The sequence below is a fragment of the Pungitius pungitius genome, chromosome 3 (genome assembly GCF_949316345.1).
Source record: "Pungitius pungitius chromosome 3, fPunPun2.1, whole genome shotgun sequence".
In the NCBI taxonomy this organism is placed as follows: domain Eukaryota; kingdom Metazoa; phylum Chordata; class Actinopteri; order Perciformes; family Gasterosteidae; genus Pungitius; species Pungitius pungitius.
In genome coordinates this window covers 18633641-18660846 of record NC_084902.1, presented here as the reverse complement: position 1 = coordinate 18660846, position 27206 = coordinate 18633641, and the positions used below count along the sequence as shown (strand labels likewise).

At 42.1% G+C, this 27206-nt stretch overlaps 1 protein-coding gene across 5 annotated transcripts in view; it reads right to left on the bottom strand.

The window, feature by feature from the left end:
* Window positions 1-27206, bottom strand: part of brip1 (BRCA1 interacting helicase 1) — a 35072-nt gene that overhangs the window by 5840 nt on the left and 2026 nt on the right. For 4 of the 5 annotated variants that reach the window (XM_037473465.2, XM_037473474.2, XM_062561299.1 and 1 more), the window contains exons 4-16: window positions 26355-26540; window positions 25529-25668; window positions 24737-24868; window positions 17833-18105; window positions 17003-17224; window positions 15691-15890; window positions 15084-15216; window positions 14254-14408; window positions 13969-14146; window positions 13717-13857; window positions 13095-13256; window positions 6658-6820; window positions 6306-6427 (exon numbers count right to left, since the gene is read on the bottom strand). In XM_037473465.2, the coding sequence (XP_037329362.2) occupies window positions 6306-6427; window positions 6658-6820; window positions 13095-13256; window positions 13717-13857; window positions 13969-14146; window positions 14254-14408; window positions 15084-15216; window positions 15691-15890; window positions 17003-17224; window positions 17833-18105; window positions 24737-24868; window positions 25529-25668; window positions 26355-26540 (2207 nt within the window). The remainder of the gene's footprint in view (window positions 1-6305; window positions 6428-6657; window positions 6821-13094; window positions 13257-13716; window positions 13858-13968; window positions 14147-14253; window positions 14409-15083; window positions 15217-15690; window positions 15891-17002; window positions 17225-17832; window positions 18106-24736; window positions 24869-25528; window positions 25669-26354; window positions 26541-27206) is intronic. The other variant, XM_037473492.2, reaches the window with a different exon arrangement.

Sequence of the window (27206 nt, the reverse complement as noted above, 5' to 3'; positions counted from 1 at the left end):
GTTAGTTAGTTGCAGATTTATTTCAAATTCGTGTGCCTGGCTGCTCGTATTAAATTGAAGAAAGTTGGCTAATTTGATCAAATAAATAAAAAGAGTTTTGATTTGGTGTATAGATTGAAAGTTTGAATTGCATTGATAAAAGTAAGAACCCAATCTTAAAGCAGATAGTAAGCAGCCATAGTAATAAATAGTGGTAAAGTTGCAGGGTTTAACAGGCATTAACAGAGAAGGATGTTGACTAAGATCTTTCTAAAGCTGACCTGTGGTGCTGACAGGGACAGTACAAGAGCTGATCGTGTATTATATAGCCTCCCTTCAGTGGCTGATGATAAAGCCAAGTGTACAGTCTTCAGTGTGTCTGGAGTATCCATCCTACCCTCAAGGATTTCCACTAACTCTTCAACATTCCTCCAAAATCCCTTTTATCCACCCGTTTTACACGCCAGCAGGCCTCAGAATTAAAGCGCTCTCGTGGTTGTCTTTAATAAAAAGCAGCAGCAAGAGGTGAACTGAGCCCTTCATTAAACTAGGAGAGATGCCTTATCAGTTGTAAGTGTCTTTTTATTGCTTGTTAAAGCCACTTATTGTTTGACCCACTCACGCAGGACGTGACTGTTCTCTGTAAAACATTGCGTTCGGAAAAACCCAACATAAATGTAATACCACCTTTGGCAGGCCTTTCTCTGCAGAGGACTTTTCAAGTTCAACCTTTGATCTTTGTCACAATAACACAACAGGCCAGTAAAATGCCATGCTCCGTGCTTTGGCTGTAGCTTCAGAGTTATGTCTGTCTGGGAATGCAGGCCATGCAGGCATCTAAAGTGCTGGAGTAGTTTAAATGGAGAGAAGCTGGGCTTACACCTCTTATCTTAGCAACGGGGTGCTGCCGTGGGACTATGGCATAGAATGAATGAATTAATATGCCTGGGGCCATGTGTGCTCTGGAGAGAATGTCCACATGCTAGCACTAGTGCGTGGAAGTGACAACATAAAAACATGTCACGCATGTGTGTGTGTGTTTACACTGATGGAGTGAGAGCGGTTGTTGTGTAGATACGATGCTAATAGGAAGCACTTGTACTAGTGAAAATGTACTAACACCCACATAACACATAAGCATAATACAGGCTCCGTCTGAAATTGAGCTGGCAGAAATTATACCCTTGCGAAATACAGCATTAATCTGCTGAGAAAAAACAAAGCCTGAGGTGCCGCATCCCACCAGCCATGAATCAGCAGTTTAGACCATTGCATGGTCACAGATCGAGTGTAATGATAATAATTAATTGTTTGAGCAGATCCTCTGTTTTGTATAATAGTCTGATTTGTCCATCTATGGGAATTTAGAGACAATGTTGACTATGACTGACTAAAATGAGGTCATTAGTACACTAAATATAGCATCTACCCGAGCACATGGTGTCAATGTCGGTCAACGTCACACTGCTGTCCCACTACTTCTGTGTCCGCTCATTTGAGACCGGACGGTGGACACGCCCCCAGCGTACACAAAGCTGTATTGTGGTAGAAGGAGGTAGTGAAAGCACGAAGTGAGCATCAACTAACGAACTAAGCTGGAGGCCAAAGCAGTCAGTTCACACTGGCCTTTGTGTGTGTGTGTTTGTCGATTAAAGGTTGTAATCAGTTAAACACCACTGTACGTTAATGAACTGTCTTACACCTTATTTGTTGCATTAGGATGGTCTTCAAAAGCGTTTGTTTGTTAATTAAAGTCAACAACTGGGTGGCAAAGCCAAACGGCATCATTGTGTTGTGAAACATGAAACGGCCAGTCCAATTAGTCATCGCAATGATAGTGGGAAAATAAATCACATAAAATGCATATATCTGATAGCCCAGGTCACTGAATGGATCAAGAAGTACCAGCATTCAAAGAATTGATTGATTGACCACAATGTACATCCGGTTCGCAGCAATAGAAGACAATGCTATAAAAAAGGGAAACCTACAATTTTAGAAGTGAGGCATTATTATTGTTATTAGGTATTAAAAAAAGTCTTCAGGACTATTTGGTATTTTGAATATTATTTGGCGCTAATTAAGTAAATGGGGGCCACTTGCCATCCTTTAATACGTGTACATCTGTGTACAACAAAAGTAAAGCGGATTATTCGCGCCACAGAATTACATACAAAGTCTATGCACAGACGGGATGAAACAGGAGTGACACAAATTTGCGGCCGCGTCGCGTTTGTCACATCAAATTTGTGCTGAAATAGCGCAAATCTGCGACAACGGCAAAACTTTTTCAACTTGGTGTGACGCTGCAGATAGCCTATTGGCCTGGAGATACTGAAGACAGTGGACACACCGACAGGGAAGTAGTCTGCTATAGAGTCACCAGTAGAAAGACATCTGCTGCACAGAAAAACATTCAATTTAAATTTTAAATCTATGCCTTTTACGTTATTGTTATGAATTACGTTGCGTTGATTATTATTGGAGTTTGGATCAATTGTGAACTGAACATTCAGAAAACAAACTATTTTAGGTGTCTTGCCGGCCGCTTGGTGGGAACGCACCATTAGGGGGTGTTCACACTTCTATTTTTAGAAAAAAAGCACTGCTTTTTGTGCGCTTCAGCCCGAGAACTCTAACACCCCCTAACAACGGGAAACATACATTCTAGCGATACATTATTATTTGGCGCTGGTTATGGGTGAACATATTAATGTATAAAAGGCGCTGGTAGCTGGTAAAAAAAAAAGTGTGAACACACCCTAGAACACTGATAGTTTAGCTCACAATTGCCCCGGGAAACCATTCAAATCTAGCAAAGGCAGGCTTTACTTCTTATCAACTATGTTCCCGATTTGCTGCAGATGAATTTGGTTGGGCTTGTCAGATAGTTAGCTGTTGGATTTAGAGAGTTAAAGACTATGTAAGAGGAAAGAAGAAATCCATATGTTATGTTGGGTTGCTGTACTACAGGCGTCTGTAGATATGGGAGTCGGTGCATACAGACCTGCTCCATTTACTTTAATTGCCCTTATTATTTAATAACATAATAGTGAACAGGAACACATAGTACCGTGGTTATTTTCTCAGGGAGCAGCATAAACAGTCTATCAATAATCATCCAGAATCTCTGTTCTCTGTTCATTAGTAAATGTCCTGGTTAGTAAAAGGGGTGCAGCGAGTACACAGCTGGGATTTATTGTGTAGGGACTTTTTAGTCTGTGAAGTCCATGTTTGTACTGGATATCCTTTGAGAATCTCAGTAAAAAACAAACAAAAACACATCCAGTGATGCAGGTTCTATAACCTTGGTTCTTATTGTCTCCAACTGCTGATAGATATTTAAGATCGACGAGTGTGCTACCTTTCTTCATTTTTATGTAGCGGGTTCTGTCTAGCAAACGCAGCAGTCTTAGCCCAGCCCTGAAATGCCCTATGATTTCTGCATTTCTATTCACTGGCAGTTAGCAACAGAACACTAAATACAAATAAAACTGGGTTAAACTCGTCAGCGAAATAAAATAGATGTCTACATTAATTTATTAACGTGATAATAGCACATTGACTTGCACAGGACAAATGGTTTACATCGGCCTGATAAATCTGTCTGTCACTCTTAAAACACAATAAGGGCCATTCCTTGTCCTAGAAACACTTGCCTCCTAGTGTTACAGCGTGCAGCTTAACTGACGATCAAAAAGAATAAACAAACGATTGGCGTCAACAGCGATACGTCTGTGTAGGTCAGCGAGTCAAATAAGCAGAGCTGCATTAATGTTAGAGGGCAGCCCTGTGTGGAACCAGATCGCAAAAGAACCCTGTAGAATACTTCGAGAGGCCACAGATTTTTGGATGCCAAGCAGAATTGACTATTCCATGTAATTGTATTGATTATCCAATAGTGACCATTACATGCACCAGTGCCTATAAATGTGTGTGTGTGTGTGTGTGTGTGGCCCCTTTTAGATCATCTCTCTGACAGAGTGCTCCTGGGCGCCAACGGCTAAACACGTAGCTTTGACAGGCATTAGTGTCAGTGTCTCTATTCTCTCAGCAGCATAATGGGGTTAGCTCAAAGACCTTTACAGCCCCCAAGGGTTTGTCTGGGGGCCACACTGCCTCTGCCACTGAAAGAGGAGATAACTGGGGAGAAAAAGACCACTAAAGAGAAGAAGGATCATGCAAAGCTGAGGATTAAGAAGCAAAGAAGAGAGTATGTATGTGAAATAAAAGCAGGATGAGGCACATCTTATCACACATCTTAGTCTTGAGGACTCATGTTTTCATAAGCTGTTGCTTGCTCTTGTTGATCGGTGAGCAATTTTGTAAGCATATCGTCTAATATAGGTTGCAGGTTAAAGACACTCAGGTAAACAGGAGCAGAGCTGTCAAGTGATGACCATCTGGTGGTGAGTTGGGTCAGAGGATGGGAGAAGACTAGTAGGCCTGCGCGTAGTGCAGGTCAACTGGGAACCTCTGAAGGTGGCCCCGGTTCAAAAGAATTTCAACTCACACCTCAGTGAACCAGAGTGGTCTTTGTCCAAAACTTCCATTGCTGAAGCTGCGGCAGTGAGCCTCAAGGTCTTTGGTGCATCAAGGGACGGTAACCATTAAACACTCTGGTGGTCAGGGAAGCAGGCTGACTGAAGGAGGCCTTCCGAGCTATGATATCTGGTGGGACTCTGGAGGCTCTGCCAACGGCACCGTAGAGGAGGCAAAGCAGGGAGTGTGGGAGTGGTTCCGCTTTAAATCTTAGGTGCGACCATATGAAATAAATATATCTTACAAATTATTTGCAATTGTATTTGTTGTACATTATTAATATTTTTTTAACAGGTGTGCGTCTTTGTGTGCCTTTGTTTGTGGCTTGGTGATGAAGATACCCCACGGCTGTAGTTCCTCCACACTCACCTAGGCGGAACGCCCCCCAGTTCAAGGATCCACTGAATGAGTGGGTTGCAGAGGTTCTGGTGAATTGTTGGATAAAATACACCATGCCATCTCTGCACTCTTTCATATACACAGATAAAATGATTGTTTCTAGAAGCAGGGGCAATTTTGTGAGCGCTTTAAAATGAATGCAACGGCAGAATTAATGGAGGAACAGCGGGAAGTTATGAAAAATCTTTTCTACCTTGTGTGTGCGTATTTAACGTATACAGGGTTAACGGCGCTTATGGATGGGACACAACACAAAGCAAATATAAAGGGTTTTGTGTGACTTTAAAAGGGAGTGCAAAGTCAAAGCGTCAGCATTTAGCAGCATTATGCCTGCCTACCTGATGCAATAAAAGTTATGACGAGACATGGCAGAAGATGAGGCGCTTTGAGGGGCTGAGCAAATAAACAAAGGCTGCTCATCTGGAGAAGAGGAAAGGTCATTAGAAATGCACCGTGTTTTCACGCTTGCTCAGCTCCACCTTGGCCTAACAAGCATTGGCTTCTTCTCCTAGTGTTCTGCTCATCTACAAAGGATTTGGCCGACAGGACTTTGTGAGGTTTGATGTGTTTTCAATAGTACTTGGACATTAATAGAGCAATGTACCAGAAAAAAAAAAATCAGTTTCTTACCCAAAGAAAATACTTGTAACTTTGTAATACTTGTCTTTTCTTGGGATTTGTTGATTATTATGAAATTCTTATTCTTATTATTTTATAGATTTAAATCCAGGGGAAAACACATTGTAGATCAGGAGTGATATTTTGTACAATGTACTGGGTATTAGTGATGAGCTTAAGTGTTATATGGGGGTTTAAATCCCTGGCACAATAAGAGCCTCCATCCTTTGCCATCATGACTACAAAAACCTGTCTCTTATTGTCAAACCCCACGAGGTAAAAACTCTAATATGATCTTCTTTGAGGGATGCTTTAGACCATGAACATAAACCCCAAAACAATATCGCTAATCAAAACAACGTGATCAAAACGATGAAGCGGTGGCCCGAGAGCTGATGGTGGGGAAACTGACAGCTTTGGCTCAGGTGGAAGGCTCTGGGAGGCTTCAATCAGCCACACGTCTGGCCACACTGACAGAACAGGTTAGTGGAAGCTCCGTCGTGCTCTGACAGGGAGGGTGTGGGGGCGAAGGAGGAGGGAGGGAAGGTGGGCAGAGTGAGAGTTAAACCTAAAGGTCAACTTTATATGCTGAGGACCACACACACACACAAGTTTTTCTTCATTCCTTTGTTTCCCCTAGGCTAACGTATGACGCGCACAGCAGGTCCGCGCGTCCGCCCGAAACAATAAATATGTTGAATAATATTGAACATATAGTAACAATGAAGATTTTTGCCATAATCCAGGAAGCTCTTAAATCAACTTACTTGAAGGTCTTTGATGTTTGGGAAGGGGATTCCAATGGTGATGACCGCCCTGGCGTTGTCATCAGTAAAGTCCAGTCCTTCACTCACTTTTCCCCTACAGACAGCAATGAGCAGCGCGCCATCTGTAACAAATAAAATTACGTGTCAACACTGAAAATATAATGCTAAATAATGTGGAGCTCTGAACCATGTCAATTATGATGATGTAGCAGTGAGCAGTGCCGCTGCACAATTGACAACTTAAGCATTAAACTCCAGCAACCTAATGTGATTCAGTACAAACCAGCTGTACACAGGGATATAGAAAAACTCAACAGGTCAAAGGTCACTCAATGACAGTAACACGTCTCACCTCTTTCTTCCTCGCAGTACTTGATGGCGTCATAGTATTGCTGGAGCAGTTGGTCAAAGTCCCCCTTTCCCCCTCCACGGGGCTCTGGGATCACAGCTTTGTGGTGTTCCAGCTTCTTCCAGAGGCCAGTGTTGTTCCATCGCTCTCGCAGCTTGTCCAGCATCTAATCAGTTCACAGGAGGCATTGTGTGAATAGAGAGGCTTGTGGAGGCTGATGACAATACATTGGAATCACAAGAAGGCCAAGAGTCTATTTTCTAGACTCATAGATAATGCTGTGGTTAAGGAGTTGTCTGCAGCTGCATTTTTGGCAAATAATAACCTGCCACGATTTCCGTGTATGATTTTTTTAAATGAGCTGGCCAATATGGTAAATGACCACTGCAGGTCTTCATTTTCCTAGTCAACACTGATCAGAATAAACCACGACGTGTCAGTCGAGACTGCTTCACAAGAACTTCTGGAGGGATTATCATGACATTTTGAGCAGACACGAACTTCCCGAGAGGATGAATCTTCTTTAGTAGTACCTAGACTTTTCATCAAGGTCAATGTTAACCCAATAAAACATCTTTGCAAAACTTTGGAGATCCAAAGTTGATGGACTTGAATATATTCACTCAGCTGCAGAACTTCATTAATATGGCTGACATTTGAAAAATAACATATGGCATGGAATTTCTGACTGAAAATGTGTCAGCATGACCAGTTTGGTGGTGGCACAGTGATTGTCTGGGGAGCATAACCATGGAGGGATGCACAGACCTCTACAGGCTAGAGAAAAGCAGTCTGACTTGCATCAGGTATTCAAATGAAATCCTTGAACCCCAAGACATCAGTATAGATATCATAGAGAACATTTTTCTCTATCAAGCCCTCTGAGGCAAATTTGTAATTTGCGATTTTGGGCTATACAAAATAAAATGAATTTAATTGAAATGAATTTTTTTCACATTCAAATCAGATGAGTTTTAAAGATGTTCCTTTAAATTTCTTTCCATTTACTTGCATATGGCTGTAGCTTTGTAATAAAATTCTTGGGCAATCATCGGTTATCTAAACTAAAAGCCCCCATCCGGTGAACCCCCTCATATCGGAGCTTGGCAGATCACACCCTTGAATAAGAAGTGCTTCAAAAATATATAATATATAATATATATATATATATATATATATATATGGACGTGTGCTAAAAGGGTGAAGTGGAAGTTGTTCTTGTAGTTTGCAGGGAACTACTCAGCAGGCCAACAGTATAAAGCGGTACAGACTGGTCCAGATGGGAGGAAACAATACATCAATTCTTTTTAACGCCATGAACATTGCTCAAAAAGTGTTGTTGCTTTCCTGTGTGGCAGTGGGATATCCTCAGGGTGGTGAAATGAAGCATGGGGGGAGATTTCATCAGGTTGGTGCCTCCTAAAGCAAGCGAGGCTAGGACATTTGCATCAATAAAACATTGCGCATCCACTAAATATGCAGTGTTACATCGACAAGGACCCCCCCTTATGTGCGTCTTCAACTCGGCAAACTATTTGTCTTCCAATAGCTTTCCACCACAATCTTGAGTGGGAGATGAATAATGCATGTTATGTACTTCAGGAAGATCTACTACTAAACAAAACAGCCATTATCTGCGAGGCTGCACTTCAAAAGGAGCTCTGTGTTTCCCGCCAGGTTTACAACTTTGCTGAAGCGAACGGACCAGCCGACATAGGCGGGTGGGGTGAGGGGGGGTGTAGTCGCGCACTCTGCTGGTGCGAGCAGGCGCACATGTCAGTTTTCCAGCGAGGAGTGGACAATTAAAAAAGAAAAAAATCCAGACTTGGGGCGCCCTCCTTGTTCAATGGAGGGGGAAACACTGGCGCTCAAGAGGCCCGAGGAAAAACATGCACTCTGATCAGAACCGTGCCACAGGGGGAAGACGTTACCACAGGGTCACAAAGATCATGCTCCCGTAGGAGGTATTTCAGTTTAGTTTCATTTAGTTTCTATTCAAGGACAGAAAAGTATTTTGCCAATGGAGAGCAAAAATGACCATCGTTCCAGACTGCTCCATCAACATGTATTTTTAACCAAAGGACCCCAGGAAAGATTCACAGCATAGCTGAAAAGGGAGATCTGAAGGGGTCTCTCAATGACATTTTCTGATCAGTCAGGAGGCCTTTAGCATAAGTTGTTATTTTTTCAATTTGAAATTAGTTGCAAAAATAAATCCATATGACGTTGAAGAGCTGTAAAATGTAAGGGACAGGGGAAAAAAAAAGGAGTTACGGTTAACATAAATCCAGCTGCATGGACATAGGTGTGAAGCGGAGAACCTCGCTGTGCACTCATACGGATTTTCAGCACCTTCAGCAAAGGCTTTCAGCCATGTGAGTGTTAAGACTCAACACAGAAACTACAGACATGAACACCTTTGTGAATAATTCAGAGACAACATCTGACAGAGACCTGGTGTTTAGTTGGCACTCTGGGCTGAGTAAAATGTCCGTTTAAATGCCTCTTGTTAGCGAATGGTAGGTAGCAGTTTAGTTCGGCAGATAATTATTTTTCAGTTAGCTCTTTAAAAGACAGTAAAATGATGAATTCAAATCAGAATGCATTTCTGGAAACCGAAGAGGAGCACAGTGACATAACTGGGAATGAGCGGTATTTAGCAAATAAGTGGGCACAACAAAGTGAATTATTCAGAGCCTTTTTGGGGCCTGGTGCAATGCTCAGGCGCTGTGAGCGACACAGTAAAGTGGGCCAGGTCTTCCTGCCAGTTGGGACAATGTGGTGAAACAACTGGATAAAAGCAGTCAACTGTAGTCCTTGTTACACTCCCCCACCACCATCTCCCCCATCTTTCACCTCCTTCGCATCCGGCCTCTCCGGCTCTACCTCCCTCCCCGCGTCCCCGGTGTCAGTGAGCTGTGTGGCGACACGTCGCAGCTCTCCTAGTGCCTGATGAATTATGAAAAAGGCTGGGAGGCCACGGCATTAATGAAACATGCAGCCAGGAGCCACATTTCGCGGCGAGGCGAGACGTGTTGTTGCGGTGTAAATTATTCAGCCCCAAAATATCACAGTAACCATCACGCCAAGACTTGTGGCCAGAAGCCACCTGCCACCTCTGCTGCTGCGCCCGCCCTCTTTTCAGGTTGTCTGCTCTACACATCGCGGTCACACTGATGGTGACAGAGAGAGCTGCACACCATCAGAGCTGTATACAAAGTGAAGATTATGACAGATTAATCTCTCATATCTGACCAAAGTTGATAGTATCAGGAAATCTTTTCAGAGGAATTGTTGATGTATGTAAAACTATTAATATCAACAGCCTTGTCATCACTTGAGTGACTATTGTATTTTCCTTGTAGAAATACTGTATTAGTTCTACCAGCCCAAGAATTAGTTGATCAATTAAATAAATAAAATATAATTTAAATGTATAAATGTATAAATTAAATTAAAAGAAAAACAACATTTAGCATTAAATCACATTTTGAAGAATAAGATTAACAATATATGCAAGAAGGAAAATCATCAACCTTTCACTAGTTGCCGTTTCTCTAATTTGAGCAACAAGTAATTGGGTTTAATCAAATTTCAACGTATTGATGGTTGAAGAAGATAACAGAACAAGGAGACGACTGATGCTACATCTGACCCGTTAAATCTGAAACTCTCAGCCTCCCAAAAGGCTCTGGCTTAGTCACACAGCAGTAATACTGAAGTTTCCACTGTAAAAACTCATATAAAACATTGACTCGGCACTAAAAAAAAAAAAAGAATCCGTGGGGATATGCTACGCTGGGAAAATTGAGCCAAGAATCCAAAGTGCTTCCAAACAGACAGTCTCACTTTGTGTGATTGGTGCTCTAGAGCTGCTGAGGACAGTGTCTGATGTCCGCATTGACTTAAATTTGACTGACACACACACAAGTCCAGGCTCGTCATCACAGACAGCGAGGCGACATCACCTAATGGCCCTTATCTTCATCTCCCTTAAAAGCAGCTTGTATTCCCCGGCATCTTTTCACCTCTGCAATAGCCTGCTTTTTTTAATAATCCATCAGTATTTGCCGATGCCTTTGGTGGCAGGGACTAGGCCACAGGGCCTGTTATGGTCCTAATAACCATTAACCGGAGGACTACAGAACCACTGCACAGCTGCAGTCCATCAGGAAAAGTGTGTGCGTGTGGAACCATGATTACATACATGCTTTATGCGTCTGTGTATCTTAAAGACAAAATGTTTAGAGTGGTGTACTAATGCACAATGTTCTGTTGAGTTCTCTATAAATTAATTTCATTGCACCAAAACTCATGCTGGAAAACAACATTTCTCGTTGTTGCCTAAAAGGCAGAAAAGGCCAGATTAGTAGTGATCTTTTACTAATTTGTTATTAATGTTAATGGCACTTAACAGACTTGGTACGTGTGTGCGTGTTTGTGGTATCGGAGTACAAGATCTCCTTGACCCTGCAGGCCTTTTCACCTTTTTCACATACACCTGTGTACGAGGGGCCGATAGATATCACGTAGAACACACTGAACAGGGAGGTCTGAAAATGACCTATCCTCTGTGTTGCGCACACACACACAAAGACGGGACTCAGCGGCACCAACAAGGCCTCAACGGGCTCCAATTAATACCCCAGACCTTCATATCCCCTCATCTTTAAGAGCTGACTGCATATTAAATATTTATGCATCAGCCCAGAGAGAGAGAGAGAGAGACAGACTCCTACATGGCTATCAATAATAAAAAATAATAAAAGAAAAATCACACAGCTCATACACAGCTTTACTGACAAAAAGGAAGGTAAAATGAGAAAAAAAAACCTAGGCTCAGCTGTTTGAGAAGGCAACTGGATATCAAGCAAACAAGAACTGCAGAGAAATCAAACCAGCAATTGATCCATGTGACAGGTTGAAATACAAGTTTAACACAATCCATGCAAGTATTCAAAAAGCTCTACGTTAAGTATAAAACATAACAGGAAGCTCAAAATGCCTTCTGTATAATATCATAATAACAACCATATGTCCATTATCCAACCATATATCCTGTTCAGGGCTGTATATACATACATACAAAACAATATAGATATTCAGTCAATTTTAGAGACATAACTTAACCTAGGCTGCTTGTCTTGATGAGAACACTGACTGAGACGGGGAGAGCCCGTGTACCTCCATGCTGTGAGCTAGCAGCCCCACCGCGGTAGCTCCTGTCTGCGTCTACTGAGTAGTATGCTAGATCAGAACTTGTTCAACCCCACTCCAAAAATGGAAAATGGCCATTGGGAACCACTGCAATAAAATATAATGCAAAGACTCAGTGGGGTTTCTTCATAACAACTTCAAACCCAAACGTATTATTAAGTTCCCCATGGTTAGTATGATTATTGACCAAAATTGGCTTACTGACCAATCACATTTGTGCAATGTGGACAAACAAACAATGATAAATGAAACCTACTTGGCCCCAAGTAAGCTAATGTGACAACTGAGCTACAGAGCACATGAAGTATTCATGAGCAAAAACGCATAACAAACAAAGGGGGCAAAGTGTCTATGAGTGCCCTCTAAGAAGCCCCCTCATTAACTGAAAGAGGATACAGTTCCATGAGGACGACTGCTTTTAACAAGTCTTTGACAAGTGCTTCTATTGATTAGCCGTGATCTATTGTAACATCAGACGCCATCAGCAGCAGCTTCTGAGCAGAGGGATGTATTGGATCTCAGTTCAGCCTCTGAACATGGCTCCTTGTTTTGTGAGGCAAGTTTATAAAATCCCTTCGCACAACAAAAACTCCAGCGCTGACTTCAATGTGTGGTGTCCAGCTCCCCCAGTGGTAGAATGTGGGACCAAACTGCCCCCCCCCCCTCCCCATCACTTAAGTGTAAAAATGTCAACTAAATGTATGGACTTAATAATAAGTCTGACTACAGTCATATTTGTGTATTTAATTAATCTGTTTGTTAAATGTTTTCACACCGCCCTGTTTCTACATGCTGGAGAACATTTTCTTGTTTTTTTTGTACCTCAGGGAAAATCTTTCAGAAACAACAAGCAGCCATCACTAGTTAAATTTGAAAAACAGTACAATATACTAGACCTTAAATAAGTGCATGTTATTCCCCTTCAAATGTCCACATAACGAACAGTCTCTCTCCCTATGATCATTAAATTGCTTTTGGTTGCCATTCACATCAACACCCTTATATTCAACACTGCAACCACAGCTTCTTTGGAACCATCTGTAGACGAAAGATTTGTGGCAATTCAGAAACTGATGGGACAAAGAATAGATTCCCTGAAAACTAATACATCCCAAATACCCAACCAACGTATCCAATACAGCCAAAGTGACGTAATAATAAGTTTCAAATGTCACAGACGTCATGTGTCCTGTTTTTGTAGAGAACGTCTAGGTGTTGTTTACCTTGTAGGAAGGCAGAAAGCAGAGCACACCCTTTGCCACGACTTGGCAGACGTGGAGCAGCAGAGCGCCCACCTCGTCCTGAAAGACGTAGGTTTCAGTGTGCTTGAAGGTAGCCAACAGCTTCCTGCCCTGGGGTCCTTCACCAACAGTGCCCACCCACACCTGCGGGAGGGGGAGGGGCGGGCGTTTGAAGTCTTTAGGTCACCAATATACTTCATATAGAAAAAAAATTATATTTTCCATTAACATGTTGCTACCAAAATGATTAATGTTATGAGGTTTTACAAAAAAATAATGTGTAATGTGGCTCCCAAAATAGCAATGACATCAAGCCAAAAGTTAATGTTTCGCCATCATTGGAATCTGATGGTCAGAGTGTGACATCTGCTGGACAAAAGGGGAAGTCGATCAAGTGACCACATTTGCAGTCAAAGTTCAGCAGCCAAAATAACTTGTAGAGATTACCAGAATTATTAATACTCCATATCCACTGATTGTTTTGTTATAGCAGCAGATATACAAGACTCATTTCTCACCACTAAATATATGCTCTTTGATAAAAAAATATCTCAGCGGCGTTAGTGGACGTATGAATCAGGAATTAACTAATGTACGCACTGACCTGGGACTTGTCGATCACGTGGTTGGCCTCCAGCTTGATGGTGAAATCAACCCCAAGCTCTGAGGAGAAGGAGCCCATGGGTGACAGGGTCCCTGAAGTCAGCACAACGCTGTGCACTGCCGTCCTGAAGTAGGCAAAAGCCTGGGAGACACACACAATGAACCTCCCAAGACTGCTAAAGCTGGATCTTATGCCATGAACATGGCGATATTAAGGCCTACATGGCATGATGTGCCATCTCTAACCTCTCACCACAGCAGGGTTAAGGCACCAAAAGCTGAGAGTCAGGACTTCTGACCGGACTCTGGTGCCGTTGCGTTGCCTGTTGTGTGGCCGAACAAAAAAGCCCTGGGCATCAGGAGCGTCAAGTGCGACTTGGTTTGTCCAAGTGAAGGTCTTCTGCAGAGCTATCCGGTAGTCGTCTGCAACACTACAGACACACACAGAGTACCGAGATATTACTCAATTCTAAACCCTGTAACTATGGTTCATCTGAGGCACTGGCATGCCCCCGGATTACTTATTTGTGTGTCTGACCTGCAGCTGTCCCCAGAGTACATGAAGCCCAGCACCATGAAGAGGCTTTTGAGGACAGTGGTGGTTGCCGAGCTGATGGTCGGGACATCAAATTTGACCTCTTTACCTTTGATGACTTGAAGGTTCTCTTTCTCTAACACTGCTGCCAGGCTTTTCTGTCAGTGGAAAACGAGTGACAAAAACCGTGCGGCTGATTATCAAAAGGACATCGTAAATCAATGTAAATTTTATATTCATGCACATCAGTGACAATGCCACAACTGGCGTGAAGAACACGGTGTAAATACGGAGTTACAGCCTTAAACTAAGCAAAACGTTTGCACTATTTGTAGCCTTCTCAGTCTAGATCTGAAAAGCGATAGAATCATCAGAAACATCTGATACAGGTGTTACTGTATTTCAGTAACACCTGTACAGTGATGCAGGATTTAGCTACTGAACCAGTCAATCTTATACACACACCAAATTATACGAGACAAAAAAATCAAACGGTCTTTTCCTGGATGATATAAATCCACATGGAAATATATACACTTTGCTTATGATGCATGATGGTAATTTATAGTCAAAGTGTTGATTTGGTCTGTGCTATTTTACTTATTAGCTAGCAAACAAGAAATACTCCAATTCATTCATGTACTTATGGGCTTTATAAGGCATTATTGTGTTGAGTTTACATGAACTACCACAACGATCCACAGTTGATTCTCAGTCAAGGTTTAGTGCTCAAGGCTTGGAGTTAACGTTTAACATGGACTGAATGAAATGAGCAGAGTACGGATAGGGTGAACCTCAAAATTCTTCAAGTAAAGCGTAGATAGGGGTTGTACCTTTAGTAGGCTGTAGGTGCCTGGAGTAATGCCGATGTCGTTAAACATGCCCAGTACATCCCGTCCATTCCAGACTTTACAGGCTGCCTCAAATCCCCGATCAGACATCAGGCTTTTGTTTTCATGGATCCAGCTACACCATGGACAAAGAGACATTCTGTAAACATCTAATGGCACCACTCACTAAACCGGGCAGTTTTTAGCAAACGTTTCTAATAAAACTATTGGAGAAAATTATTTTATGATTTCAGGTGATTTAATAGTAATAAACTTTGAAGTGTAACCTTATGAGCTGGATACTTTTTGATTGTTGCATTGCATTTACTACTAGTAAAAGGACATCATTGGTCCAACTCAGGCAGACCTCATGATTTGGGGGATATTTACTTGCAACTCTGCACAAAAGTTACCATCAATGCTGTCAACAAATCTGGGTCACTAGTAACGGCCTTACAAATATCATCATCAAAATTGATCATGCTCCAAATTGTCCAATAAAAGCACCTTCAATACAGAGAGTATAGCAACACAAACAAGTTAGGAAGTAGTGACGTTCATCAAACTATGAGCACCACAGATGAGCCGTGAATTCAAATGGAACACTAACTTGATCAAGCTATAGCAGAATCCGCTGAGTCGCTCATGGTCGGAGGGTTTGATGTTTTTTTTTACCATGTTGTCAAGCTCCTGCCTGCACATCAGCAGACTCTGGTGGTCTACTGTGTAGCTGGAACTTTCCCTTGCACAGTCCTCAATGTTGTGGGCCTCGTCCAGCAGCACGATCTGTCCTGCCAGGTCGATCTCCATCTGCAGAAAATGGAGAATGGAAGCAAGAGCAGTAGAGGAGAGAGAGGGTGGTTATTCAGGGTATGAGGAACTGAACGTGGCACAAAAAGTAAGGAAATTTGTAACATGCCATTGGAAAGCCTGTTTCGTTCACTTTTAAATGGACCCACATTTGGGATATGCATTTGATTGGATGATTAAAGTTGGACCTATTAGCAATTAAAACATTATATATTTATTCAACAACCAGATGCCTCAGCAGCGCGGAAGAACCACATACAGCATATTGTTCTTTGGGTCTACAATCCAACTGCCGTAGGCCGAGACAGGAGCCATTGCTGAACATAACGCTCCTCCACATGTTCAGGCTCCTCTGCACGTGCTACCAACCTCGATTATCTAGCAAAAGAAACGTGGGTGTTGTCTTCTTGGGATGCCTGCCTTCACTTCGGAGATGGTACTAGGGCTCAGGTGCAGAACACCAGCTTGTGGTTGTTGCACGAGTCTTATTCAGATCAGTCGAACGTTGCATGCCCATGCTAACAGGTGCCACAAGCTTTAAAACAAGAGCCAATAGCAAAATAAAAAGAATGACTTTTCCTCAGTATAAGATGTGTTGCCAAGAAGCATTGTTTGCTCTATTATATACTATAGACCACATGTGTCAAACACAAGGCCCGCGGGCCACATCCGGCCTGTGAATGAATTATCTACCCGCATTATCAAATCTATTTACTATTAGAGCTGGCCCGCCGGTATATTGCACGCATCACCATAACACTACAAATCCCACAATGCAGGTTTTCGCAAACGTGTAGTAGAGTTTGTGTAGAGAAACGTGTTCGCATCCTCACCAGTATACGTGTATTTAAGCCATAGATTTAATTATATTGAATTATATTGAACTGTCAATGTTATTTGTCTAGGTCACATATGTCGAACATCGCGGCCCGCCACCGGAGTGCGTACATCCCGCCGTCAGCAAACCGTCAATCGGACCGCCAGCGCCCCCCTCCCGTTAGCAGTTTGCGCCGATTGTCAGTGGCCTGCGTTTGGTCGAAGTCGGCAGTATCTGGCCCGAACCTGAAATGAGTTTGACACCCCTGCTATAGACCCTTCTAAACACTACTCACACTCTCTCTGATCAATGGGTCCAGCAGGTAGTTATATGGACAGAATATGATGGAGGCTTCCTCCATAAGTTCACGGGCAGCATAGTAGGAGCAGAACCGGCGCCCTCTGCCCTGTGCAACAAAGTCCTCAATGTCCCAGGCGTCACTGAGTCGAAGGGCCTGTTGCAGCGTGGACCTGCCCCGTATCTTTGTGATACCATGGTAGTAACTGCATGAACCGCCCTGCAATGCAAACAATTTGTATTTAAGGTTGAGCAGAATTCGATGGATCAAGATGCAGTTTGAATGATCCGAGAGTCCCCTTTCATTGCAGGAAGTAATAAAGTTGACGTTCCTGATGACTGAGGTTAGACTACAATCACCTCCACTCACTGCGATTGGGCTCATTGCTGTAGGAGCCTCAACTTTAAAACAGTGCCGAGCAGAGACAGTTTAAGGAGTTCGCAGAGTAAACGTGTTCGCATCCCCACCAGTATGTGGCAGAATACGTGCCATGGAATAAAAGGCACATGGCAAATGTGCAGCCTGTATTTTTGCTTTTTAAGTGCATACCGAATTTATATGTAAACTTTGAAGAATTGAAAGTTGTGTTGTAAATTTCGAAATGTTCACTGGTTAACAAACTACGTAGCAGCCCCACTTGTTCAACGGTAGGGGAAACGCTGCAGTTGTGACAAATCGGGACCATTTTGTCATCTTCATGAGGTGTTCATCCTCTTGAATAGCCGATGTCCAAAAGGCAGGTTTTAGGTTGAGCATTTGGATCTGAAGTTAGAAATAAATGTAATGTTATGTGTCGTATGTGTGTATGAGAGTGTGTTCATCCTCACTTCTTTATCATCCAGCAGTTCCTTGCAGAGTTCGTTGCGGTTGGCGTGAGGCGCCACCCTACCGTTGACACATGTGTGGGCCCTGCTGGATAAGATGGTCATGGGCACCTTAGAGTAAACGGTGCGCTTCAGCTCGTGGGCAATCTGAGTTATCTGCTTATGTGTCCGAGTGCCAAAGAAGATCGTCGGGATCTTCTTTTTGCCATCTTTTACTTTTTTATTCGCCCCGTCTTTGGTTGAGGCACACGTGCAGTGGAAGCAGCGCTCGGGAGACTGGAAATACAAAGAGACAAACACTGAGAGGTTGTTCGCTGCTGGATTTAAACAGGAACTTCTTTGGTTCAATAAAAATACAAGCAACTGTCATTTTCATAATCACAAAACAATCCTGTGAAGCACCAGCTCTGTGGAATTAGTGGTAGCAGATCATGGCTCATAGGGAATACACTACTTAGTTCATCAATAGACAAGTAGTATTGTCAGGGGTATTTCATTAAAACATCGCGTCAGGGCAACCGGGGAACTTAGAGTCCAAACAGCATCATATAAATCATTAAGTTTAAGAGCATTTTTCCCTTCCCCTTCCATTTTTCGCTTCCCCTTAAATTCTAATGACGGGGTAAGTGTGGTAGACAAAACCTTTACGGAATGTCAGCATTTTTTACAAAGAAAGCCATACGAACACGGCACTACTTCAAGAATGGCCACACATCTGAAGCGGCCCCACCCTGGTCTACCAGCGACGGGGTTAAAGCTGCAGCAACAAAGTAGTAGGAAAATCATTTGTGGGATAAAGGTATTGAGGGTTAATTGCTCGTTGTTTTAACCCTGGTGTATTTTACGCATGTTTCAAATTACAAACCTTTTGGAAAAAGATAATCACTGTATCTAAACGTACAAATGTACATCTAATGAGATGAGGCATTTAAAAATGTTCTTTGTCTTGTGAATGCTGTACTACATTTAGACCTGTGTATTATGATACACAGGGCTCATCACTACTACCCACTGCCTGACAGACTGCACTGTATTCTCTTTTGATAAACATGTGGAGAGGCATAAATAATCTGTATCATACATAAGGTGTCCTGTCAATCTCCACCAGTTGACCTTTTGAGTCGGAAAGATGATCGGCCACCATTGTGGCAACTGACAAAAATCTAGCGGCTTCAAAATTGGCCGACCAGCGACGCCCCCCCCCCCCTGTACAGTCATAGTGTAGCCAGCAACGCTTATGAAACCGATCCTGCTCGTATTGAGCGCTGTTAAGTGGTGTTGACTTTGACAAGTTGGTGGCTCATACACACCATCTAATCACAAGCCCCTCCAATCCAGGATTAGAACTTTAACTTTCTGTAGCCTAAATAGCGTCGCCCCAAAGTTTCATGTTTGACAATATTTCAAGGACCGGTCTTAAATGACAAAATTACTGACGGGAGAGATCTTTTTTTAAAAATTATTTTATATTCCCCTAGCCTATAGACATGCATTTTATTCTGTGTAACATTTTGGCAATAAATGTGCCTGATTACTGATTCCCAATAGTATTTTTAAGCTATAATAAGGTAACAACATAAAAAGTTGATTTGCAAGAACATAAATAACACAAATAGGGTTCATTCATCCTTTAATATTTGCGCCAATTCTAAATGTTTGGGCCACGTCGTTGTGATGTGATCACATGGGTGACAATGTCATGAGACAGTATAAGTACACAGTAGTGTTCGCTCAGAGTACTGTTCAGAGTACAGCCTGGGATGTGTGCTCTATTACAAAGCAATTATCAGGTCCTGTTGTAGCCGTTTTGAACATTTTTTCTTATTTAACTTTTCTGTGTTACATAATTGTATTGTTTCCTTATTTGAATATTGGAGTGCCATTTCCTTGCACTTAAGGATGATTGTTAACTTGTCACCTGAACCGCCCATTAATGCGTATCACCTGGACGGCTTGTTTACTCTCACCTGGATGGGTTAAAAGTGGTGTCATCTGGACAGCTCAGAAGAAGTGGATGAGTCAAATGTTGGGTTTAGAGGCACGTAAAAGGATACAGTTTTTTGACCACTTCTTGGTACAAGTTTAGCCCTTTTTGTTTACTGTTGTTAACTTTGCTTTATTGTTTGATTTTACAACTCGTTTATGTTCACCTTTTTTGAAGACAAAATAAATGGAAAAAGTATTGAGCGTGCGTAATCCACTACCTGCTGACCACACCCACGGCCTTGACTGGATCTGGGAATTGTAAAATTAGCAATGCCACAGGTCCTCTATATGGCAATATTGAATTTACAGTATTGTAGCTGTCAAATTAGTCAGCAATGCTACCTCATACATTAAAACAATTGTCTTTTCAGAAATAACGCCAGATGACCTCAAAAGTTTTACTTTTACACATGCGTTTCGAGTGAGATCTGGTGTCGTGGCACTTTCAAATGTTGAACATCTAAATGGCGTCCGACAAATGGGAGAGCACTGACATGCACACATTTAACACTACAACTTGTTTACAGAGGTTTAAAAAAAAAAAAAAAAAATTAGAAAAAGGTGTTTGGCCTCATTCTTTAAAGAATACTGCATTTTTCTTAATATTAAATTAACTAAACTCGAGCTTGGCAAACTAGTTTATCCACAAATGCTTCCAGGTAAGAATGAATGGTATGTGCTTATCATGGAGATCGGGAGGGTAGCACTTCTGATGGCAGACGAGGAGCTCAAGTTACCAAGAGGCTCAGATTTTCCGAGCATGTTTGCCCATCAAATTTTACAATGAAGTGTAGGCCAAAGAGAGCCCTCAGAGAGCCCACTCTGAATTAAGAGGGATAACGAGCCCTGAGCCCATGTGAAAAATAAACAGAGGTGCTGCAGGGCCCCAACACCAGTTCAAGTTACCTTTCTCCTCTGGAACAGTTGCGCTTCACAGCCCGGGCCCTGAGCCCGATCACCTTACCTGCCACATTAAATAGAGACATCCAAATATCCTTCCCCAAGATGGCTAATAATTACTTATTCATTGGCAGGTGGGGGAAGGAGGGGAGTAATGTGGAAGGGCTTGCTGATGAATAGAGGCCCTTGTCAAAAGCTGCAGCAGGAAACAGCTGACACAAGAGTATCCTTTTACATGCCTGCCTCCTGAGATGCCAGGACAACGCGGTATCAGGCCTGGCCCCTCGGCCCGGCGCGGACACCGCCTCGAGAGGAATGCAGATAACTGGCAAGGGGGGCGAAGGAGACGCCAGCTCTGCTGGCAACGGGGGACATCGCGGTTCCATTGGTGTGGCTCTTTGAATGCTAGCTTGTCTTTCAAATAATTAATTTTTTAATGTATAGCACAGGTATGCTAAGTCTCTTCAGGTACACTACATATACTTTGTTCCCCTTGCTTTGGCTACACTTCCAGGTGTAATTGTATGAAACCGCTAAATCTTTCAGGAATTGACGGAACGGAGGTCAGTGGTGTTACTGAACACCTCAAAATATTCACAGGTAGGCTTCTGTTGCACTACTCCCTGCCAACACCTGAGAGATGGAAATCTCACACTCTTGGGGGGGGGGCAGTCAGAGGGCAGTGTGGGGCCGCAGGCAGTGGATCACTTGGGTATCACTGGTGCCGCTCACTGGATGGCAATTTGCTCCTCATTCCACAGCTTTCGAGGGCTTGGAATTCACTCCAATAAGGGGAGTCTTCAGCAGGCGATACCTGGGAGGACATGATACCCAACACCCCTTCGTCCCAACATGACCACACTGTGCAGGTAGGGGGCCCTATAGCTGCCCTCCAAAGCACCTGTTTATCCCTCGGGCGCAGTAACCAGCGGGTGAACCCCATTCAATATTTATCCCTGTGGCTTTCACAGATCAGCGGTCCAGGCGAGGCAAACCCTCTTAATTAAAACTGGAGCTTGCTTCAAAGGGCCCCATTCAGGCCGTCAGTCAGCGCTCGCAGGACAAAAGAGCCCGGGTCATGTAGCTGCAGGGAAACTAGAGACTGACTTCACTTTCCCTCCTCCTCCTCGTCTTTTTCCACCTCCGACCGTACACGGCACCAAATCCAAGCCACACACCTGTGGCAAGTTAAGACCCGGTTGTGAGAGTTCAGCCATCGCTGTGAGCTTCATTCTGAGACTAGGCATGTCTAACCTCTGAGTCTTCAGGATCTCAGGAACACAGCAGGACCTTCGCAGACAGCTTTGGCAAACACAGCATTACCTGATGCATCTAGATTGGTTAATCGTCACTGCAGAAAAGCAGCTTTAAACGTACTCTCTGCTTTCAATTTATCAGCTCTACCAAACAAAAGCCAACATTTCCAGTCCTATGATAAAACTAGAGCTGAAACTACGACTCACTCCATAATTAAAACATTTTCAGCCATTTTATATACCTGATAAGCTTTAACCTTAATCATCACAACACCACAGAGTAACCCAAACCGAAACCAAGTAAGTCTGCTATGTGGTGAGACGGTGGCGCATAGAGTAGCGTGGTGTGCAGAGAACTGCAATGTTGGTGGTTCAAATCCCGGCTGCTCTGTGTGCCATTTGAAGTGTCCCTGAGCAAGACACCAAACCACTAATTGCTCCCCAGGCTAAAATGTAAAACGATGGGTTTAATGCAATACAAGTCCCTTTGGATAAAAACGTCAGCTAAATGACATGAAATGTAAAAGTTTGAAATGTCAAACCGGCCTTTGAAGAAGAGATGCTCACTTTTGAAAGTCTTTATTCTCAAGGTAACAACTACACACTTTAGAAACTTCCCATAATTATTTAGAGGTTTGTGAACGCATGAATAATCTGCCATGGTGAAAATTCTGTTTTGAGCCCACATGTGTGAACCTCTAAACAACAGTCCATCTGGTGGAGTAAACTGCCCCCTGGTGGACTGGACAAATTACTGACAGTGAAAGCGTAGAATGTTTTTATCGCAAGGGCAACAATAACACCTTTCACAACTCGCGTCACTTATGAGAACAAGGAGGTCTTTGATCTTTTTGAATGTCATGGTAAACTTTACAAGCAAGCCAGTATACCCAATGGAGCTTTATCCCAGCTGATAAATGGACCAATCATTAAAAAAACACAGGTGTAGGTATTGACAATAATGATGGCTAAATTAAAGGGAGGGGGTCCGATGTACAGAGCTGTAATGTTGTACATGCTGGGTCTCAGGAGTCTTCATGAAAATAAGGAGTGACACTTGTCTACAGGTGAAACTCGAAAAATTAGAATATTGTGCAAAAATTCCTTTATTTCAGTAATTCAACTTAAATGTTGAAACTAATTATATAGACTCATTACAAGCAAAGTAAGATATTTCAAGCCTTTATTTGATATAATTTTGGATGATTATGGCAAACAGCTTATGAAAACCACAAATTCAAAATCTCAGAAATGTTTTGGCAGTGTGGGCAAGTGCAAAGTCCTGCTGGAAAATTAAGTGAGTATCTCCATAAAGCTTGTCTGCTGAAAGAAGCATGAAGTGGTCTAAAATGTCCTTATAGACGGTTAAGTTGAATTACTGAAATAAATGAACTTTTGCACAATATTCAAATTTTTCGAGTTTCACCTCACATAGACTAATCTGTGGCGCACAGACACCGATTACACCGGCTTACACACATTGCGTTTGTTGTATTTTTTTTAACCACTATTTAAATCACGCACTGTATTTCCCCGAACGAGCAAATATCTCCCGCTAGATGGACTTTTTTTCTCGCGCGAGACTCCATTAATGGACCATCTCCCGAGGCCTTACCTTAATAGGGCATTAGAATCTTTTTTTAGCAAGCCCCGCAAAATCTGTTGCTGACAGAAGTTGCGGACGTTGCACATGTAGGCTGTAACAAGTAGTATAGGGTGTGAAATATGTACTAGTATCAATTGTGTATAGTTCGTTTGATCATGTATTCATGTGTGTTTTTTTGTATTTACTCCAATAAAGTTCTGCTGTACAAATTAATATTGAACGAATTATTACAGTTCATTACATATTTAGTAACAGTCTTAATGTAAATTATACTGGGACCCAGTACTTTCTGTGGGAAAGTCCAGATGAGTCCAAGTCGACCATGTCTGCATATATTTGGGTAATGCTCATGTATTCAGCCGTTTGGTGGAGAGTGGGATATTTAATGTAAAAGAATACAATGTTTGCTTGTATTAAGTAACAATCAGTACATCCTTAGTAGTAGTAGTAGTAGTAGTAGTAAACTACACTTATGTCAATTTAGATTGTTGTCTTTACAGCCTTTTCCAAACACTACTAAGGTTGGGTACCGAGAACCGTTGCCAAATTGGCACGCCTCGCAGATTTCTGTGCTTTCTTTTAGGGCCTGAGCTGATACTTTATTTACAATACTGCGATGATTTCAGCGTGGCAGCAGCTAATGATAGCTTACCGTTTGTGTAGCTTCAGTTACTAGCTAACCATCTATCTCCAATTTCTATATTTATTTAAGTCAGTGTTTTCCCTGCGTCAATAACGTCTGGATGTTTTTTTGCTCCGAACGGAAGTTCCACCCTGATGGGCAGACACGTGCGTGCATACATGCAAGAACGCCCCTACCGGCGGAAAGAGAGCCTGCATCCGAAAGGCTATAAACTGAGGGGTGTAGCGGCGTTTCTTCTGTGTAATTTGTTATTAAGCTGCAGAGATTTTCCTTATGCAAATGACAGAAGATTATTCTTTGAGATTCTTTATTTTATGCAGAAAAGCATTAAATATACAAAAAAAAAGGGATAATCAATATTATTGTCATTTTCAAACTATTTTGTGCCACTGATTACATAATGACAATAGCATAATAATGCAAGTACGCTCTTTCAAAGAACGTTTTTTTCAGAATATTTAGACATTAAAATCCGAATGTAAAAAAAATATTATTGGAGTAACTCAATGTACTCACGCAGGATGATGAGGACAGACCAGATGCTGCCGTGGTTGGCACCGTGGTCCAACTCTGAGCACACGAAGGCTCATTTTCCTGCTCATCATCTATAAATACCACTCCCTGCTCCACATGCTGCCTCTTGCGCTGCTGAGGAACAAACAGAGGCTTTACTCCACTGAACAGTCACATTACTCAACAGCAACATTTCAAAAGACAGCTTTCTGATGGTCAACACACATTATAAAAATTTAAAAAAATGATTATGGGGTGCGAGGTGGGTTGTACATCAACATTTTGTTAGCAATGAGATAATAACGTTACCAGAGCTGACATTTTGCTTTGTCTGCTAGCCCCTACCCAATCAGTACTGCTCATGTGCAACGCTCAGAGATGAGCGAGAACAGAAGTAGCTCCCTCATTAGCCATGTCCTTCCTTAGTTTGCACATGCCCAGTACTGATCAATTGAAAGAGCAGAAACTTCCTGCATCACAATTCTTCCTTGTTTCTAGGGGAAATTATGGTATTGATGTAGCCTTGGAAACCCTGAATGGCAATGCAAAAAACAATGGAAAAGACTGAGGGTTTTGACTCAATACATAAAAAACTAAAAAATGAACGCATACAATTCAGATTTATGCCGTTACATAAACTACAAAAGTTATTTCAACTAGAATTATGGTAATTCTACCGGTCTTAGCATTTGAAAAATGTAGACCTATTGTTTGTTCTTACAACAACACAATTTAATCAAACCACTGCAGATATGGGTTTTAAGTAGTCTGTATAAAACAAAAAAGGTACAATACCTGGTGTTCAGCAGTTCGAAAGCGCTTCTTCTCTGGCTGAAAGTCATCATCTTCTTCATGAATGAGGCTGGACAGCATCTTCCCAGACAGACGAGAGGCTAGAGATTGTTTCCTTGGATGCAACTCCTCGGTAAATGGGCCTGAAACAAGGCAAGTGCAACATTAGATTATACAGGAACTGAAATGAAGTGTTGAGGTAGCTTAGTTAAAGCTGCCCCTCAGGTGAATCTTAACTGTGTAGGACAATTTGTAGATTCAGTTCTACGGACCGGCTTCAGACTGGCAGTGCTGGTAGATCGCCTGCCATTGGCCAAAAAACCTGCGTGCGCAGCCGGGGCAGCTAACGGAAATCTTGGTAGTGCTAATTAGTATCTTTTACTAACGGACACATTTTATTCCATTCAAAAGCAACCTTGGCTGACTCTGATCAGTCATCAGAGTAAGGCAATGACCATGGATAATTGAAATGTTTTGTGATAGTGGGCAAAATGTATACTATGTATATTGTCGGCATTTTACACTTGCATGTATTCCAAAAAAATATGTTATTTTTGTGTTTTAGGGTTCAGGCATCCAATTAGCCAATGACCAAAACATGTATTTTTTGCATCATTACAGCCCCTAATTGCATGGATGCAATCAGGATTCTATTTTAAACATGTCAAAGCATTGGGTACAAGCAAAGCAAGTATCATTTGGTGACGTGTTCCTTTTGTGTAAATCCAGTATTTTACAGTTGACCAAGTATCACGCGGGGAGTTAAAACAAAAGTTATGCATGTTTAAAATGGCCCTACAAATAGAACTAAAGACTGAACAATACTTACTCTGTTCAGATGCTGGAAGCTGTGTCAACTCTTTGCAAGGTGACACAGTGAGGTCCACAACAGGTTGGGATGCTGCTGTGGCTGCTGCGCAACTGCTGACTTTGCTATGGCACACACAGTGGCATGGCTTGATGTTTTTATCCAACTGGCTTTTCTCCAAAAGACCCTCTCCCATTTTCTGTTTATCTGTCATTGGACGATAAAACAGATACAAGTATCATAAATTCTCAGCTGGTACATGGTGTAGGCCAGATCAACAAAATCGTAAAAATTATGCTAGTGAGATAGAGATATATGCGGATTATGTAAATAAACTTTCAACCGCTTATAAACCTTATAGATAGTATTATATTATAAAAGGAAACAAATGTCTTATGTAGCCTTGGGTTACTGTAGAAATATTGTAGAAAATAAATAAATCAAACATGGTTCATATTGTAGGATATTAGAAATGAATTGACGACCCGGTTCATAAATTAACTATTAATCAAATACATTTAGTGTACACCAGAATACATCCATGATTACGGAAGTGATCAATAAAGTAATGAGAATATTGTAACACCACTACAATTTTTTAACTAATCAATAGACTAGTCTAACCAATGTACAGCTATGATTGTATTCAATGTAATCAACCGAAATGCATGCAATACTTGATAGCACCACAACTAATATTGACTGACATTCAGAATCCTTGTTGCATTGAAGGCAGCCTTCACTGTAATATACGGTGGCCCTGAAGTGCAAATCACAACGGCAAATAGGAAAACACGACAGAAAATATGAAAACACTACGACATTAACTTCTTACGGAAAGGGTAGGGCCTTTCTATCAGAGGACCCTTCTGA